The 16,577-nt window shown below is 47.9% G+C and overlaps 6 protein-coding genes across 6 annotated transcripts; 2 read left to right on the forward strand and 4 right to left on the reverse strand.

The window, feature by feature from the left end:
- Positions 1–354: 354 nt before the first annotated feature.
- VTN77DRAFT_470 (uncharacterized protein) lies at positions 355–2,293 on the reverse strand (the record flags this gene model as incomplete). The annotated part of the gene is made up of 3 exons (XM_069420788.1): positions 355–857; positions 916–1,754; positions 1,812–2,293. 3 exons carry the CDS (start codon positions 2,291–2,293, stop codon positions 355–357), a joined length of 1,824 nt encoding a protein of 607 aa, XP_069280531.1.
- A 4,370-nt stretch (positions 2,294–6,663) lies between these two features.
- On the reverse strand, positions 6,664–8,396 carry VTN77DRAFT_471 (uncharacterized protein; the record flags this gene model as incomplete). The annotated part of the gene is made up of 12 exons (XM_069420799.1): positions 6,664–6,915; positions 7,007–7,361; positions 7,431–7,461; positions 7,515–7,540; positions 7,597–7,621; positions 7,674–7,770; positions 7,823–7,858; positions 7,913–7,957; positions 8,013–8,019; positions 8,082–8,132; positions 8,196–8,236; positions 8,295–8,396. The coding sequence occupies 12 exons, from the start codon at positions 8,394–8,396 to the stop codon at positions 6,664–6,666; spliced, it is 1,068 nt and encodes a 355-aa protein (XP_069280532.1).
- Positions 8,397–10,823: 2,427 nt separating this feature from the next.
- On the forward strand, positions 10,824–11,384 carry VTN77DRAFT_472 (uncharacterized protein; the record flags this gene model as incomplete). Its single annotated transcript, XM_069420810.1, has 1 exon — positions 10,824–11,384. The coding sequence occupies one exon, from the start codon at positions 10,824–10,826 to the stop codon at positions 11,382–11,384; it is 561 nt and encodes a 186-aa protein (XP_069280533.1).
- Positions 11,385–11,525: 141 nt separating this feature from the next.
- Positions 11,526–12,422, reverse strand: VTN77DRAFT_473 (uncharacterized protein; the record flags this gene model as incomplete). Its single annotated transcript, XM_069420821.1, has 3 exons — positions 11,526–11,666; positions 11,723–12,000; positions 12,101–12,422. The coding sequence occupies 3 exons, from the start codon at positions 12,420–12,422 to the stop codon at positions 11,526–11,528; spliced, it is 741 nt and encodes a 246-aa protein (XP_069280534.1).
- Positions 12,423–13,949: 1,527 nt separating this feature from the next.
- On the reverse strand, positions 13,950–14,438 carry VTN77DRAFT_474 (uncharacterized protein; the record flags this gene model as incomplete). Its single annotated transcript, XM_069420832.1, has 1 exon — positions 13,950–14,438. One exon carries the CDS (start codon positions 14,436–14,438, stop codon positions 13,950–13,952), a length of 489 nt encoding a protein of 162 aa, XP_069280535.1.
- A 580-nt stretch (positions 14,439–15,018) lies between these two features.
- On the forward strand, positions 15,019–15,256 carry VTN77DRAFT_475 (uncharacterized protein; the record flags this gene model as incomplete). The annotated part of the gene is made up of 2 exons (XM_069420843.1): positions 15,019–15,064; positions 15,120–15,256. 2 exons carry the CDS (start codon positions 15,019–15,021, stop codon positions 15,254–15,256), a joined length of 183 nt encoding a protein of 60 aa, XP_069280536.1.
- Between the last annotated feature and the right edge of the window lie 1,321 nt (positions 15,257–16,577).

The raw sequence follows: 16,577 nt of genomic DNA on the forward strand, positions 1-16,577 counted from the left end.
ATTCACATCGTTGCTTAGATTGAAATATGCAGAATTTAGACGATATTTCCTCGAGGCTGGCTTCGTCTATGGTCTCTTCCAACATAGAGTTTTGAGAGTTATGCCACTATTCAGAGCGATATGCCAGACGGACAATAAGAACCATACGTAAGAACCAAAAAAAAAATAAGAAATGATATGAATAAAAATAAATTTAACAAAATCATAATATCGACAGATTATACAAAACATGAACATAATACATGACATGCCATCATACATTGACAAGTCGTCGAGTCAATTAACATGAAAACTCAACAAGCATAACCTTGTTTTAGTGGTTGCAGTTTGCGCGGTTTAAATTTTATTCCGGCATCACGATCCCTCCAGCGGGCTCTTGCACACAAACGACGTGGTCGTGCTGTTCCGGAACGCCGTGATGAGGACCTCGATGGCGGAATAGGCGCCCAGAGCGGCCAGACACAGCGAACCCAGGACGTAGATAATATTGAAGACGTTGATATAGAACCGTTTGTTCTTGTACCAGCCAGGGAAGAAGAACCCGCGCAGGACCCGCCGAATACCGCTGTCAAAGCGGATCGTCTGACCGGTGGTCGGGTCAAACCCTTCACCCTCCTGCATCGCATCCCTCTTGACCCAGTAGGCGACCGACAACAGCGGCGGGAAGGTGTAGGTGAACTGCAGGATACAGAACGCGGCCACGACCGAGGTCAGGCCCGAGAAGTTGGGGACGGCCGCGGCAATGATGAAGGCGAGGGCCCAGTAGATCGGAATCATAAACACCCAGACCCATTTGCCAGCCTTGGTCGTCAGCGGGGGAGCGCGGAAGAATTCGACAAAGATGTTATTGTAGATGACTGCAAGCAGATTAGAATTGAAAGAAACCTTGATAATGCGGCCAGGGAAGTGACTCACCTTTGATGCCAATGTTACCGTACAGGGCCGCCGCAATGGCCGCGCTAACCATGGCAAAGACGTTGCCAGCCGTCTGCAGGTTGTAGGGGCCAATTCCTAGATAGCTGGGGTTGACAGTGTACTGGCCCTGGTATCCGTACATGAACAGGCCGTAGAACATGTACCAGAAGTAGATGAAGGCCTGAGCGGCCCACATAGCCTGCAGGAAGTCTCTCGGGCGCTTCATCTCAGCCAGGAACTCCGGGAAAACCATGGAACCACCATAGGCAAAGATGGCCTGCATGGCACCGCTCACAGAGCCAGCAAAGCCGCCCGAATTGGGGAGTCCGCCGCTGGTCTGCACGGGAGGAAAGACGCCGTTCGCATCCGGCGTGACCAAGACACCACCGTCGATCACGGCACCAGCCGACTGCGAGGCGGCCTGGTAGTTGGGTTCCGAGTGGGCGGCAGCCCCCATGGTGATGAACATGCAGATCAGGTTGAGCCAGACCGCAACGTTAGCGAGCCAGCCGAACTTCTGCAGGGTTCGCACCTGACCGAAGACGAAGCCGATGAGGGCCCAGATCAGACAGCAGACAATAAAGCAGAGTTTGAATTTGGTCGCCTGGGACAGAGCCTCGCCGTTGGAGATGACGATCAGACCAACGTTGAGGATCAGCTGGATGCTCTGCAGGAAGTTGAAGAGATGGCGCATCCACGGCCCATACAGACGGAAGCCAATGTCACCAAAGTTGCGCAGGGGGAATTGGTACGAGTCCAGGCCCATGAAGGCATCCCAGAGCAGATAGCCCGAGTACCCGGCCAGAGCGGCGAAGACGGTGTAGAGAGCGACACCCGGTCTATACATACTATTAGCCACGTCCATATCCATTGAAGGCATATCAGCACACACTCACCCCCATCCCATCGTGGCCATCGCGTAGGGAAGTCCAAACGGACCCAGGATATCGGTCGTGATCAGGTAGAAGATGGCCCCGCGAGTGGCCGTGCGCAGGGCTCGCGAAGCATTGGTCCACTCCTCGTCCGTGATGGTGAGGCGCTGTGCTGGGTCGCTGGTATTGATCGCAGTGGCGTCTTTGTGCACATTCTCCGATTCGACCGGCTGCACGCCCCCGCCGGATTTGGAGGGGAAGATGAGGGACAAGAGACCGCGCTCGCCGTCATGGGACTTGATCTGGTCCTCCTCGGCGCGGGTCAGCTGGGCATAGTAGTAGTATTCCTCGAAGGTGACATCCGGGTCGTGCAGCTTGCGGTGCTGGGGTCTGATGCCGCCGCGGGGGGACTGGGCTCCCAGGTCAATGGCATCCTGCTGGTCACGCTCCTTCTCGTGCAGGCGAGGATCGCCCCGGTCGAGGGCCAGACTGCCGGGTTGAGCCATGTCAAAATCTGCAGGGTCGCGTCGATTGATATGCGGATCGCGACGAGAGGAGGAGGAGGGCAAGCAAACGAGGTAGAAAACGAACTGGCTGGAGGACAGGCTGGGGAATTAGTCCATAATATAGCTGACCTCGGTGGGATCTAGGGGCACATGGGGGGTTACCTAGGTTGATAGCTGACGGTTCGCTAGCAGACGCCGGCCATGCCGAGTCAAGACACGCGCGGAAATGCGACCTCATCATGCCAATCATCCTAATTATCCCCAGGCTTGATGGCACCAGTGAAATCTCTGTCTGGGACAGCCAATTGCCACCAGCGTCGATATCTTAGCGGGGCAACGCCATTGATGGTTCGCGGCGCTGAGTGGGCGAGCCGTGCCGTAAGTCAGCGAGTCACGGGAACCGGCCATATCAGCAATGCTTGACATTTGCGTGCAGTCCCCACCGTCACCCACGTCAATGAGCCGGACTAAGCCAGCAGATCCAAACAAGCGTTCGAACAATCCGGATTATGAAATTCTGGAATCCTTCCAAATTGCCATGCGGTCGTAGAGCTCTGCCGCATCCGGCTGCTGCACGCTACCCGCCAGTAACCGACAGAAGACATTTTCCGCGATGACTGAGTAGAATACTAGAATCGAATTATTAATACGAGGCAGAGAGAAAGAGTTCCCTGACTCCGGGGATAGCGCTCGGACACGGCGCACGCACCAGTTTGGTGTGGTCACGTCCAAAGAGGAAATGACGGTCATGGTGCGGATCCATCCACCCAATTTTGATGGTGGCGGGTGCACTTGCCCCAAAGGTAACCTAGCAGAGGGAAGTCGGGCACACGACCACGAGATTGATGGATTGGAAGAATGATCCAGGGAATGTAAATAAATAAATAGATAAATCAATGGCCTCTGTTCTTCTCGTCGAGACATTATGCTTATTATCTACTGGAGATGTTCTTACTTGAGTCTTGGCCAGCACGTGGCCTCGTCCGATAATCGGCCCAATCACGGCCCGGATTGGTTAATGCGATCGCGTGATTGGCCCTGATAAGGCTCAGGCCAGGTGGCAAGAGCGCGTTCAGCATCGCTATCGGAGGTCCTGTGGGAGGATGAGTATTATTAATTATTAATTTTATTTGATTGCAGCGGGGAGGCCACTGATAATCATAATCTGGGACCGGGGTTCATTCGGGGCAGTCCCCGATCTGTCACTAGGGACTCCGTACTAACGCCTACCGGGCCCGAACAGAGTCCGGACCCCGACCGTGGCTCACGGTGGCGGAACAGACCGGAAGAAACGAGAAGAACGGCATAACAAGCAGTGATCACGCAATCGAAGCCGAAACGCAGATCACAACGGACAGAGGATGAGAGCCAGGTCGGGCCGAACTTGCAGGTCGGGACTCATCAGAAAGACCGGATGAGTCGTTCTCCCGACATTCTTGTCAAGTTGTCAAGTTGTCATATCCTTATCTCGAGCCACACATCTGATCTGATCTGATTGAAACAGTAGTAACCCGCAGAGTCCGGAGTAGCACTACTACTCCGTAAGACAGTTCCCGGAGGGATGGTTCTTGATCCAGCTGCTTTCCACTGACGCAGAGTTCAGCCAATCAATGCTTCCTCCTGTCCGGGGGAGGAACCATCCCGGATCAGGAAGGTACGTAAGGGGTCCGCGGGTCCTCTAGCACCTGCCTGAAAGAGCATTGCCAACACGGGGTCTCCAGGACGTCAAAGGTGTTCATCTGGGGTACAGCCCCCAGACGTTGTACTCCGTACTCCGTATACCAGGCAGGCAATTCGTCACGACCATCGAGAGACGAGGTAGTTAAATCTCACATGAGTTCAGACGGACATCATTCTCGAATTCTCCTTCCGATATTTCAGGATTGGTCATCAGTACCTTACCTACCTACTTGGCATTGTTTCAAAGCAGTTGAACAACAGTCCTTCACATAGAGTGGCAGGTATACTGATCCATGAGTACTAAATAGGCAGGCAGTATAAACCACCTGCATAACAATAGTGCAAAGCCAGTTAGGTACTGGCTGACATGCTGACTTCCTTCCAAGGCAGGTCGATAGACGGTAGACGGCTACTCTCGGCAGAAGCCTGACAATCTCCGACTCCTGCCGCATCACCTCCCTATCCAACGTCATCCCTATCCTATATCCTATATACTCTACACCCGCATAACTCCACGCGGGGTACCCCGTACGGAGTAGAAGATGAGCGATTTTTTTTCTTGTTCCTCCGCATTTTACATCATCAGTAATAATTATGTGGTAATAGTAACCACTCAGTCAAAGCTTATATGAGGACTTTGACTCCACACGGGTCGTCAATATTTCTGGGGAAGGGATCGTTACCCCGTGCTTCCGTGTCTTCCGTATATACGGAGTGCATACGGAGTACTTGAGAACGAGATTGTGATTATTACGGAGTATAACCGCTCAGGGCAGGTAGAGAAGTGAGACAGAGCTTAAACTAGGCATAGGTCTAGACCTACCCCTACAGAAGTCTGTCTGACTGCATGTCTATGTGTTCTTCTCCACAGGTATGTACATCATATATCCTACGTTCATGCCATGCATGTAATCAGTCGATTTAATCCAATAATATATCCTATCCTAGCAGAAATCCCTCTCAGGAGAGATGCAGAGACTGTGATGGCTTTATGCCTCTGTCTAGGAAGACCGCCTTACATACTATATGATCTCTACGTGAAGTATATGATTCTCGCTTCTCTCCCCCATCAAGTCAGGAGACAATGACCTCCTACTTCCTATGAGGAATTGCTGAAAAATAAAGAGGTTCATCACAGCAATGAAATCCTACCATCCTACCAAGAATCAGGTGAAGACGGTAGTGTTTTTTTTTTTAAAAAAAAAACAGAAAAAGGTCTCCATTCTTCGAAACACTATCTACCTGTCGACGAGAAAAACTTAACAAGACAACGATACAATTCTCTCGATTTTTCTTTCTATCTGCTTTGAAAAAACCGGGCTACGCTAAACTTTTAGACATCAGACATTAGATAAAATAGATAGAAAATTCCAAGTCGTCCCTCCCTTACATTCGTATAATAATTATTAGAAGAGAGAGAGAGGGGGGGGAAAGAATAATTTAAAAGATATATAGGTATATATTAGTATCTATCTTAGATAGTAGTAATATTACCTATATTAAACCAAGGAAACACCCGAGACAAAGGGAAGGAGATGGAAGCTGATCGGCCATATTGGTTTTTGGGCTTAAATTAAAATCATCCTCTTGATCTTTTTTTTTTCTAATTATTATCTTTTGGGGGGGAAAGAAAAAAAAAACTAGGCTAGGCTAGGACTACATCAGAGATCAGACAAGACAGGACAGAATATGGACAAATTAAAGTCATCCCTCCTTTACGTTATTATATTAATGAAAAAAAAAATAAACGATTTGAAAGATATGCGGATATATGCTATGTATAATAATATAGATTAGATTGTAAATATAATATGAGTGAGTGGAATCAACATCTTGGTGAATTCCTTTTTGTTCTTTCATTTTCTGCTGTACAATTGATCAAGTTCGTAGGTTGTAGTAAGTAGGGTAGGAAAAAATCTATACAATGAAGTGGGAAAAAAGAAGAAATGGAAATAAAAATAAGAGGTCTTACTAGACTCTCCTACCCATACTATATACTAGAAATCTAATTATCTAGATTTATACTTTCTTACAGTATACCATCTTTTATCAGAGTATTTTGTACCTCCTAACAGAAAGCAACGATCGTGAGCTCTTAGACAGGTAGATGGATACGATGTTAATAGGTACTTTAGATCCAGATTCAGGTACTAACTAAACAAGTTATGATATGAGAAGTGATATCAATATTTCTGCTGGAAAACAAAACACGTCATAGAATGGAATTGAATAGAATAATTAATAATTCCCATAGCATAACCACATAACTTCATAGTAAAAATACTATGCTGACCTTCTTTCAAAGCCACGGTCTAGACTTTTTTTATTAAAAGGGGAGGGGGAAAAATAGTACCAAAGCGGGAAAGAAAAAGGCGAGGTAACAATATACCCCAAAAGAGAGTTCTGCAAGAAAGGAGAAAAAAAATATCATCGTTTATGGGAGGAACCTTTTTCTCTCGATTTCAGAAATCCGAAATAACCCGTCTATTCAATCCAGATGTTTTACCCGTTCACTACGGACAGATCTATATTATATTACTTGTATTCGTCTGTAGTAGTATGTGTCAACATGATTAGGTAGACTAGAGACAATTCAGGGTTATGGTATATCGCTCCGCTCTCTTCTCTTCTCTTCTCTCCGTCATGATCAAAACAGAAACTTCCCACAAAACGCACTGATTCCATTCCATTCAAGCTGTGGTGACTCCTGCCTCCCGCTTCTGCCCATACACATAATACAACTTCGCATATAGATGGATCGTCCGGTCGAGGATCTCCTGACGGACACCCGCCAGCAACACGTGGATGCGTGCCGTACTCCATCCCAGCACGCGCGAGAACAGAGCCAGAGTATATGCGTCTAGGGCCTCCAGCATCGACGCCTGCTCGTACCGGGCCAGTTCCTTTAGCTTGGGATCTTTGGGCCAGGGGGAGAGGGGGACCTAAACACATATCAAAATGATGATCATCCTTGGTAAGTGTCTTTGTGTCTACTATCTGGGTTGTTTGTTACTATAATGAGTGAGGGCTCACCTTGTAAACATCCTCCTTGACATTGACAAATCCCGCCCGACTCATCCAGTCCTTGTACTGATGCGCCACATTCAGCCGCTTGCCGAACTTCGTGCTCGCCTCCTCAAGCCGGTCCTGCCATTCGAGAAGGTTCGTCGCCCGCTGGAGCGTGTCGTCGTCGGCGTACACGGCGACAGCGAAGTCCGCCAGCTCCAGCCAGCCGCCCGGCGTGAGGTTGTCGAGGCACTGGCGCAGGAAGCGGTCGTGGTCCCTGATCGAGCCGGCCAGACTCCGGCCGTGGATGAAGTCGAAGGGTTTGGAGAAGTTCCACTCGGACTCGAAGTCGTCGAGTTCGAATTGGCAGTTGGGCGGGACCCTAAAGAGTTTCTTAGCAGCAGTTCTTGTAAAGCATTCTGCTTTGCACGGGAGAGATTCCTTAACTGACCACGAAGGTTGAATTGGACTTAGGTCGGTTCCTGGAGGCATCTCACTTAGTTTGGCGTTAAGTTCTTTCTGGATGAAAACTTACCAATGACAGTCGCTTGAGGATATTCACTGCAGGCCATACAGTTAGAAGATGAAACGAATGCCACGGAATAGTTTATGCTTACTCCGCCATGTCGATCGCCCAGAGCCCTGCATCTGTCAGTATCTTCCTCGACAACTGTCCTGAAATCAACAAACATACCTGTCCCAGTCCCCAAATCGAGGATCCGCTGCGGATGCGGCGAAATAGGAGCGCGGAACAGGGCGCCGCCGAGGACCAGTTGATGGATATGATGGTGCTAGCAGGGTGAGAAAATGGATTTGACGCTGCTGACTGCGGACGTAACATACCAGATTCATGCGCTCTTGCTCTCTCTCGTCGTTTGGCTGACATACTGATCAGTTGTTTCTACGGAGCTAGTGACCAGAGTATATCCTTACGATGACATATTCACCCTGTCGGTAGGCATGGTATCGTCGACCGTTCTACCTTTGTCTTAGCTTTATGCCATATAATACCTGCAAGTCAAGCAGAACCCGCCTCGTATCTGCACATATCAGTCTCGATAAATATACACGAACTTGGATAGATGGAGGCGGGCTGTCTCACTGATAGTTGAAGATACTCGACGAGAGAGACGCAGTCGAGAGTGGAGCGTCACTGTATATTACACAATTAGCGATGATATTTTATCAGCACTGTTGCAATATGTCCGGTCCGTACTCTCCAACCGCAGAGTCGCCATCGCCCAAGCCGGGATCATCCTGATGAACTATCAGCGATTAGCTGCTCGGATATTAGTCCTTGCTGGAATGGACCAACGTCAACATCGATGTGCTCTCGCGGGCCCTGAGATGCTGAAGATTCCTGTGCGTGTACCCCGGATGACGAAGCGGGTTCGGGATCTGGCGGTACGACGTTCATAATCGAGGATTTGCACAGAAGTGTAACAATAGTAGTCTATCCTACAGGCGTAATGTCCACAGCAGCAAGATCGAATGATCTGCCTGATCAGGGCAAGAGACACTGAACTCTCAGGCCTGTCAATGAGCATAGGCGTGGAATGACCACGTCGCAGATCGCAGCCGCATCACTTGCATGGCATGATCGATACTCCGCCGATCGCCTAGCCTAGCCCCCTCCGCGCCAAGATTTACTGTGCATGCTCTGCACATATACCTACCTAGGTAGGTTGATACCACATCTTTTTAGCTGTGTTTGGAGATAGCGGCCAGTTCCCTACGGTCCGTGCGCACCTAAGCGAGCCCTTATACAGGCCTCTCTCACCCTCTAAAAACCTATGTACGGAGTAGAGACCTACCAATCTACTGTAGGCTTTCGTGTATTGTATCCCTGTATAGGAGATTTCAAGTTGTGTATGTGCTAGTTTCCTACCTAGTTGTCTACATACATAGCGCCTTATATATACCTAATATATAGTAACCTAGAGACTGCTGGATCTGGCCCAAGACCTAGCTTCTACAGTATGATTGTGAACCAAGAACAATGAGATGAGATGAGCTCATGCATAAACCGTCCTAGTTAATCAATTAATCAATTAATTGGGGAATCATCATGAAGCTATATATGCTTGTAGTACAGTACAAATTTGTGCCGACAGACTAGTACCTAACTTTGCCCACATTCTCTCTTTCTTTCTTGCTCTTATACCCTCCAGTTTATTGATTTTATCTTTATATCCTTTCTCTCAGTTATATAAATTTGAGCAATAAATAACATAACATGCAATCTACGTGCTGATAAGGATGACTACAGTATAAAAGTTCAGGATAACCGATTGTAAGGGTAGGGAAATATATGTATGTGTATAGACGCGCTAAGCTAACGCGTGAATGGTGAATGTACGAGTATGAGTCCTGAACCGATTATGGGCAGGTAGTTTTCACGATTTTTCTCAAATAGGAAATTGTGTCATAGGTCGGGTGTTCGAACTCTCGGGCCAGAGTCAGATTAAGGAGAGAAAGCACTTCGCATTTAGAAAGACGAATTTTCTAAAAAAAAAATTCATTGGAGTTTCTCTTCTTACAATACAAAAGCAGCTGGAGAATCAAAGACAAAATTAACAGCAAAAAAAAATTGACAAGCGGGTACATGCATACCTAATGTGAGCGAATTTCATTTTCAGTGCTGGAGAAGACGTGGGGTATTTGAGCAATTACCTTTTTCCACTCTTCTTTTCTTGTTTTGTCTTATCTAGGTATCTGAGCAATTACCTACGTATATGCATATGACGCTGGATGTTCCTCTTTCTACCCATAGCTGCAATTTAATGTGTTTGTATCCCTGCAAAGCCTCATGCGTAACTAGAAGTTGCTTCACAGATACATTACTTCAATGAACCTTGTGCATATAATGAAGAAGACGAGTTGGATGACTAGCTAGCTACAGCTCAGACTGGACTATACGGATATTGCATGCCTGGTTGGAACTTGGTGGATAGAGTTGCTTTAACCAAGTTCACAGGTGGATTCGACATGCCAAACATACAAGTCTGAATCTTGATGCAGGACAGACTGTGTATACAAGGATTTGACCGCAAACCCCTATGATATTCATAACTAGCGTGACTGCGATGGGTGGATGAGAGCGGAGTTAATCTATGACATCCCCACGGCACCAGTTTTCCTCATGCTGTTCTCCGCCCCCTTTGCTGGCAAGCTGTTCGACAGCTACGGACCACGACTTCCCATCACCATCGGGACCGTGATGCACGTCTTTGGCCTCATGATGACCAGCCTCTCGCACAAGTACTACCAATTCATGCTCAGCCAGTCTGTCTGCTCGGGAATCGGCTCCTCGCTGATTTTCACCCCCGCCATGACCGCCGTAAGCTTGCTTGCCTGCTTCAGGACGCAAAAGACAATCAACTAACGCAGATACATGCGCAGCCTCAGACATGGTTCCGCAAGAAACGGGGCATTGCCGGTGGTCTGACCGTCGCCGGCTCCTCCCTGGGCGGAGTCATCTTTCCTCTGATGGTGCAGCACCTCATTCCCGAGGTGGGCTTTGGCTGGACGATGCGCATCTGCGCCTTTCTCATCCTGGCCCTGCTCGTCTTTGCCAACCTGACCATCACGTCGAACCTCCCTCACGCGCCACGCCCCTTCAAGCTGATGGACTACATCAGGCCCTTGCAGGAGGTCAACTTCTGCGTCATGTGCGCTTCCATCTTTTTCTTGTACTGTAAGTAGTTCGTCCCCTTCGGATGAGGGGTTGTTGAAGCTGACTTTCACTCAGGGGGCATGTTTGTTCCTTTCGATTACATCGTCGTCGAGGCGATGCACTACGGCATGTCGTCCAACCTGGCCTGGTCCCTGGTTCCGATCCTCAATGGCGCCAGGTAGGTCTCCCCAAGAGCAAGTTGCAACAAACCAAACTAACCTCATCAGCTTCTTCGGTCGGACGGTGCCCAACTATATCGCCGACAAAGTCGGCCGGTTCAACGTCATGATCCTGATGACTTTACTCTCGACCATCTTCGTGCTCGCATTGTGGCTGCCGGGCAGAGGGGCCGGCGCCATCATCACCTTCGCGGTGCTGTTCGGCATCAGCTCGGGCGCCGGCATTGGGCTGGGTCCGGTGCTCATCGCCCACATCTCCCCGGATCAAGGAACTGGGTTTCCGCATGGGGACGATCTTGGCCATCGCGGCCATCGGGACCCTGACGGGGCCGCCGATTGCTGGCACGATTGTGGCCGACCACGGTGGCAGCTACACTTATGCGAGTGTGTTCAGCGGCGTCAGCTTCTTCCTTGCCACCGTTGGTATCGTGATCCTCCGGACACGTTTGGCGGGATGGAACATCACAGCCAAAATATGATGCGCGTTTTAGGCGGTTTTCTTTCGAGAAGTGATGTCGCGATGCAATTGTTTCTTCTCCACTCGATGTAGACTTCTAGATAACCTTCCTAATTTGACATGAGACGGGAGTGACGACGCATGTGATGAAGATTTTTCTGTTACCTACCTAGGTAGGTAGTGATTAATATTAACCATTAATTGTGACAATGTAGACTCTATTCAGATACATAATTACCACCGTGCCAACCATCTTCCATAACCGCCAGCAGCATTGGAAGGAAGGAAGGAATATGTCCATTCTGGAAGAGATAATGGATCCGCGTCGATCTCGATGATGATAGCGATTGCCAACGAAAATAACGTTAGCGTCGCCTAAAGCCTGTTAGTCCTCTTTCCCGGCCAGTGTACAAAGAAAAATGCAACCTCACCAGCATCGCAAGCATCCCTATACAATTCATCTCCCAGCCTCCAGCATATACCTTTCCCCTAGCAATCGCGTGCTGCTGTCTCCAAAACCGAAACGCGCCCATGGCCGAGATGAGGATCGCACAGCCGTGAAACGCGACCGACAGGGGGATGCCGACCGTGTAGAAGTCGAAACGGGTCGAGTGCGAGTTCTGCAGGCGGAACAGCTGGGCGATCAGGACGCCTTGCATGGAGAAGACGACGGACGTGCGGATGTATGCGAGAAAGGTGCGTTCTAGAGCTGATCCTTGTGTTAGCGTGCATTCCTCGTAGGCAGGAGAATCATTTATTCCGTCAAGACAAGACACGACTTGGCTATCTGTCTGTCTGCCTGTACTCACCAAAGTAGTCTCGATTGCCCTTCTGGGGCACGGTCAGGGCGACATTCCTGGACCAGAATCGCCGGATGGCTTGAAAAGACTGCTTGTCACGGCGGACGCTGCTTCGCTCGCTGGCAGACGCGACACTCCGACGGGGGGTGACACGGTACTCTCCGGACGATACCGACGCACTCGATAGGCTGTAATGGGTGGTGATCTCATGTAATTCGGTCGCCTCTCGCAGGTCGTCGGTGGAAAGGTGTCGTCTGGGCTGTTCAGCAAGGTGAGGCGTACTGTCGGTGTGAGAAGTTTGCTCGGTCTCATCTAGATCCGCCATGGCCATGCGTCCGAATATTTACCGCAGATGAGACGTCTGCATTTCGCTCGAGATCGGACTGCTGCAATTGCAAGAAACGGCGGTATCTCTCTCTGGCGCCTGCCGAGTTGGATCGCGTGAGAATCATGATGAGCCCAGCCCCACGGTGCCGAACTCCGGGCGGACTCGGGCCCAGCCCGGGGCCCCGGGAATCGAGCCCCATCAAGTTCACCTGCTGGAAGTGACTGTTTCGAGATATCTTTCCAAAGAAAGAAAGAAGTTATATAGATCTAGATCTATATACACGACAGATGCCACTAGCAAGGTGCTAACGCCCCTAGAGGGTTGGTCCACCAATGCCTGCTCGTGTCTTCACTGCTCCGCTATGGCGACATTTCCAGCCAATCTCAATTAATCACAACAAAACCAACTAGAAGGGAGATGAAATGGGAAGAAAGAGAATTCTAGTAAAAAGAAATTTTTTTAAAAAAAAAATAAAATTAAATTAAATTAAAGAAAAAAAGGAGAGAGAGGAAATTAATTAATTGTCTAGACTGAAATTAATTGTACAGTGTAAAGACATAACCAGAGAAGTGCTGTACTCCATACCTATGAGGTTTAGTGATCATGTGATATAACTATTCTGGGTTAGGCACTATACTCGCTGCTTTATTGACAGAAATTTAAAACTATAAACTATCTGCCTTTCCCTAGTTTAATATTCCCTCTCTATAACGGGTAGCGCCAGACCACCGTCACAGCTGTACGCGGGTCACACGTGGGAGAACTCAACGGACTCGAGGTGCAAAGTTGCCAAACCAATAGGGCGGGGTAGAAGCGGGGTCGTGGGCCAGTATATAGAACACCTCCCTTTGAGGCTTCTTTCTAGAGATGCAGCGATCCATTCCATTTCGAATTCATCCCTACGTTTCCATATCAAGTCTACTTCTCTGTCGTTATGACAGCGTATTGCCTACTCCACGACGGCTAAGTCGTAATCTCTTGTTATAAAATACCAGCCTTCACACCTTATAGCAGAGCCACCATATAGTAGACTTTATTGCACTCCTGACCAAAAGAATGAGATTTAGCCTAGAAGTAATACTCCAAATACTGAGTCTATTTTTTATACTTATAGGTGCATACTTGCATAATTTTGCTAAATTTCTAACTGTAAAAGCAACCAGTTCTTTTATCATATGAGGGGAAATGACGCGAAAAGTGGCGTCAGCTGACGCCAAAAAGAGCGTCGTTTCCCCCGACTTACAGACTATAGATATACCGTAAGTCGGGGAGTTAACTACCGGATGAGGCTTCGATCACGTTGATGTAACCATTTTAGGTTAGGCGACATCCTTGCCGCTTTGTTGATATTTGAAACTACAACGTTGTACGGAGTAGTTCCTGAGCTTGTGCCTAGCGCCGGACTAGTGCTGACAAGATGAATAGAAATAGGAAATCGATAATATATCAATCAGTTCATGCACCCTAGAGAACCAACCACTATGCGCTCTATGTTCAATCCTTGGCTAAGGGTTGAGAAGGCTCATTTTTCTACGCAGAAGCCAATCTGAAGGACATTGTCAAAACACTTGTCAAGGCTTCGCTGCAGAAGATATATACGTCGGTCGTATCTCTCTCGGGATTGCTCGAAATGGACGATAGAGAAGATTGCAACGCTTCCTGATTGACTGAACCAGGGATCCTTCGAAGTCTTACCAGAAGACTACTGGTATAGCCAACTAGACGCGCCATGTTTGTATACAGGAATTGGACAGCTGTTCCGTACCCACTCTCGAATCCACCTTGGACGGATGGATCTACTGACACATCGAATTCATTGAGTTGGCATTGAGGGTCACAAGGAACAAATGCGTGACAGTTCAGATTTGAAAAACGACACTTGATTTCAGACCTTTCTAGATCGTCTGCCTCAATCAAGCAGATCTCATCCAGACATTGCCGTGGACTTGGCCACCGCTGTCGGAAACGAGGCCGACCGAGGGTTCTTTCGCATCCATCTGCTGTTCTGAGCCGTCTCATCTGATCATCAGCACCAATCTCCACAAGTATAGAGTTGCCAATGTCCCCAATGACGTGACCAACAGTGACAATCACATGACGTTGGTCACCGTCATGAAGAGTCGCAAAGAAACCAAGGGTGCCGAAAGATGAAAACTGCGGATCGAATTGTACCCTCCAGTCTTCATCTTCACAGGGATGGAGCTTACTTCCAGGTTGGAGAGTGGATACATCCAGGTTTATTTATCGAGGATCATAGTCAGACTTGCGTAGTTCAACCAGTTCAACCATCGGGAGATCTGCCAGCACAGGAGGGAGTTTCGGCTCTTCATCACCGATCCAAAGAAGAACGTGTTGGCGCCGACCATCTTCTGTGGAGCCAATATCTGACAGAGGAATTCTTACAAAAATCGGTATTTGTGACTTGAGAGATATTAGGTACCCACAATGAAGTCAACCCGGCTATGCTGATATGGGCATCTATGGCGGAATCGATCCAATAGTCCAAGGCGCTAGCAGCAAGATATGCCGATACTTCTCTGCCTTCAAAGGTCAAGGGGACGAACTTGAAAACAATCTCGGGATTTTTTGTCCATTCATCATGCTGATCCCAAGTCATGAAGAGGGCGTCCCGAAGCTGGCTATCAGTAAGCTGGACACTGCTCCATAGGCGTCTGCGCCATCTGACGTATTCCCGACTAGACTTCCGAGGAGCAGCTGTCTTGTGTTCGTCGTGCACTGGCAGAAGTGAGGCTGAAGTGGTGGTGGCTCCTAGCGCACGACTAATGTTTGATGAGTCTTGGAGGGAAGAGGCTGGTGTATCGTTGCCATCAGATTGATGAGGTTCGGACTGGGATGAGTCAGATAAGGATGACTTCTTTGTTCTTCTACCTTGCATAGTTGCTAGGAACTGTTCTGAAGAATCAACGAGAATAAGAACTGCGAGGCGAAGGTGAACGTGAAGATGGACGATAGTCAACATGTGAGGAAAATCTGCCTCGGGTAGGAAACTATGGAGGGAACCGTCAAAATCGTCATCATGATGCAGACACCACTTATCAGGCAGGCTCTGCTCCCCAAAAGGGTTCAATACTGGAGCGAGATATTGGTGGGAGCCCCCGGAAAAACCTGTCTAGGCAGGCGTGACCGTCTGACGCGAAACAGTTTACCCAGCTGTAAGTCGGTAGTTGCCTGGGAATCAATATTGGGTTTGGATCGCCTACGCAGAACCATGGTAGTCTTGTATCTGACAGAGAAATCTGATATAGTATGCTACCAATCGGATGGTGAGGCAAGGGAGATTTGGGGAATGTTTCTGACATAATTGTCTTGGGTACTTGGCTTGGTTTCACAGGCGATATCACTACCACTAGGGACTCCTAGGCGCTGACAGACAGCTTTTCTCCTGTCAAAAAGAGACAATGACAATATATTTTTGACAATACAAGAACTATAGACAATGTGAAGTGAGGTATGTCTTCATTTTATAGTATATTAATTATTCCACCTCAATGTCATTGTAGACTTTTTCCTTTCTCTTTGCTTCTTTCCACTATATATATGTATAATGGGGATCATCGTGGACATAACAACATATCAGTCAGCCTACCTAAATATATATATATATATCTCTGCATCTGAGTCACATCGAAGGTTGCGATTATTATCAATCTATAGTTACTAAGGTGAAATCAGGTATTCCCGAAAAAACAAAAAAAAAGGCTGATCTTTCTTTCCAATATACCTAACACAACTAACCTAACCCAACTTAAATAATAATGAACACAATGAAACAAGACAAAACACTAAAATAGAAAAAAAAAAAAACAGACATTAAGGCAGACAGTTTATCCCTACCTACCGAGGTAGGTATGTACAGTACTTGGGTACTTGAAACAAGCATTGCGGGTATCTTGTAGACCAACCAACTGCCTTCGAAAATGAAAAGCGAGAAAGAAAGAAAAGAAAAGAAAAGAAAAGAAAAGAAAAGAAAAGAAAAGAAAAGAAAAGAAAAGAAAAGAAAAGCAAGCAAAAAAGAAGAAGAAAAATACAAGAAGAAGAAGTCGTAAACGTTTCATGACAGACAGAAAAAAGACAAAAAACAAAACTCACAGTGATCATGGATTAATCCACACACAACAGTGTCATCGCAAAGCAAAC

The sequence above is a fragment of the Rasamsonia byssochlamydoides genome, assembly GCF_041956645.1.
Source record: "Rasamsonia byssochlamydoides strain NRRL 3658 unplaced genomic scaffold VTN77scaffold_10, whole genome shotgun sequence".
NCBI classification, from domain to species: Eukaryota; Fungi; Ascomycota; class Eurotiomycetes; order Eurotiales; family Trichocomaceae; genus Rasamsonia; species Rasamsonia byssochlamydoides.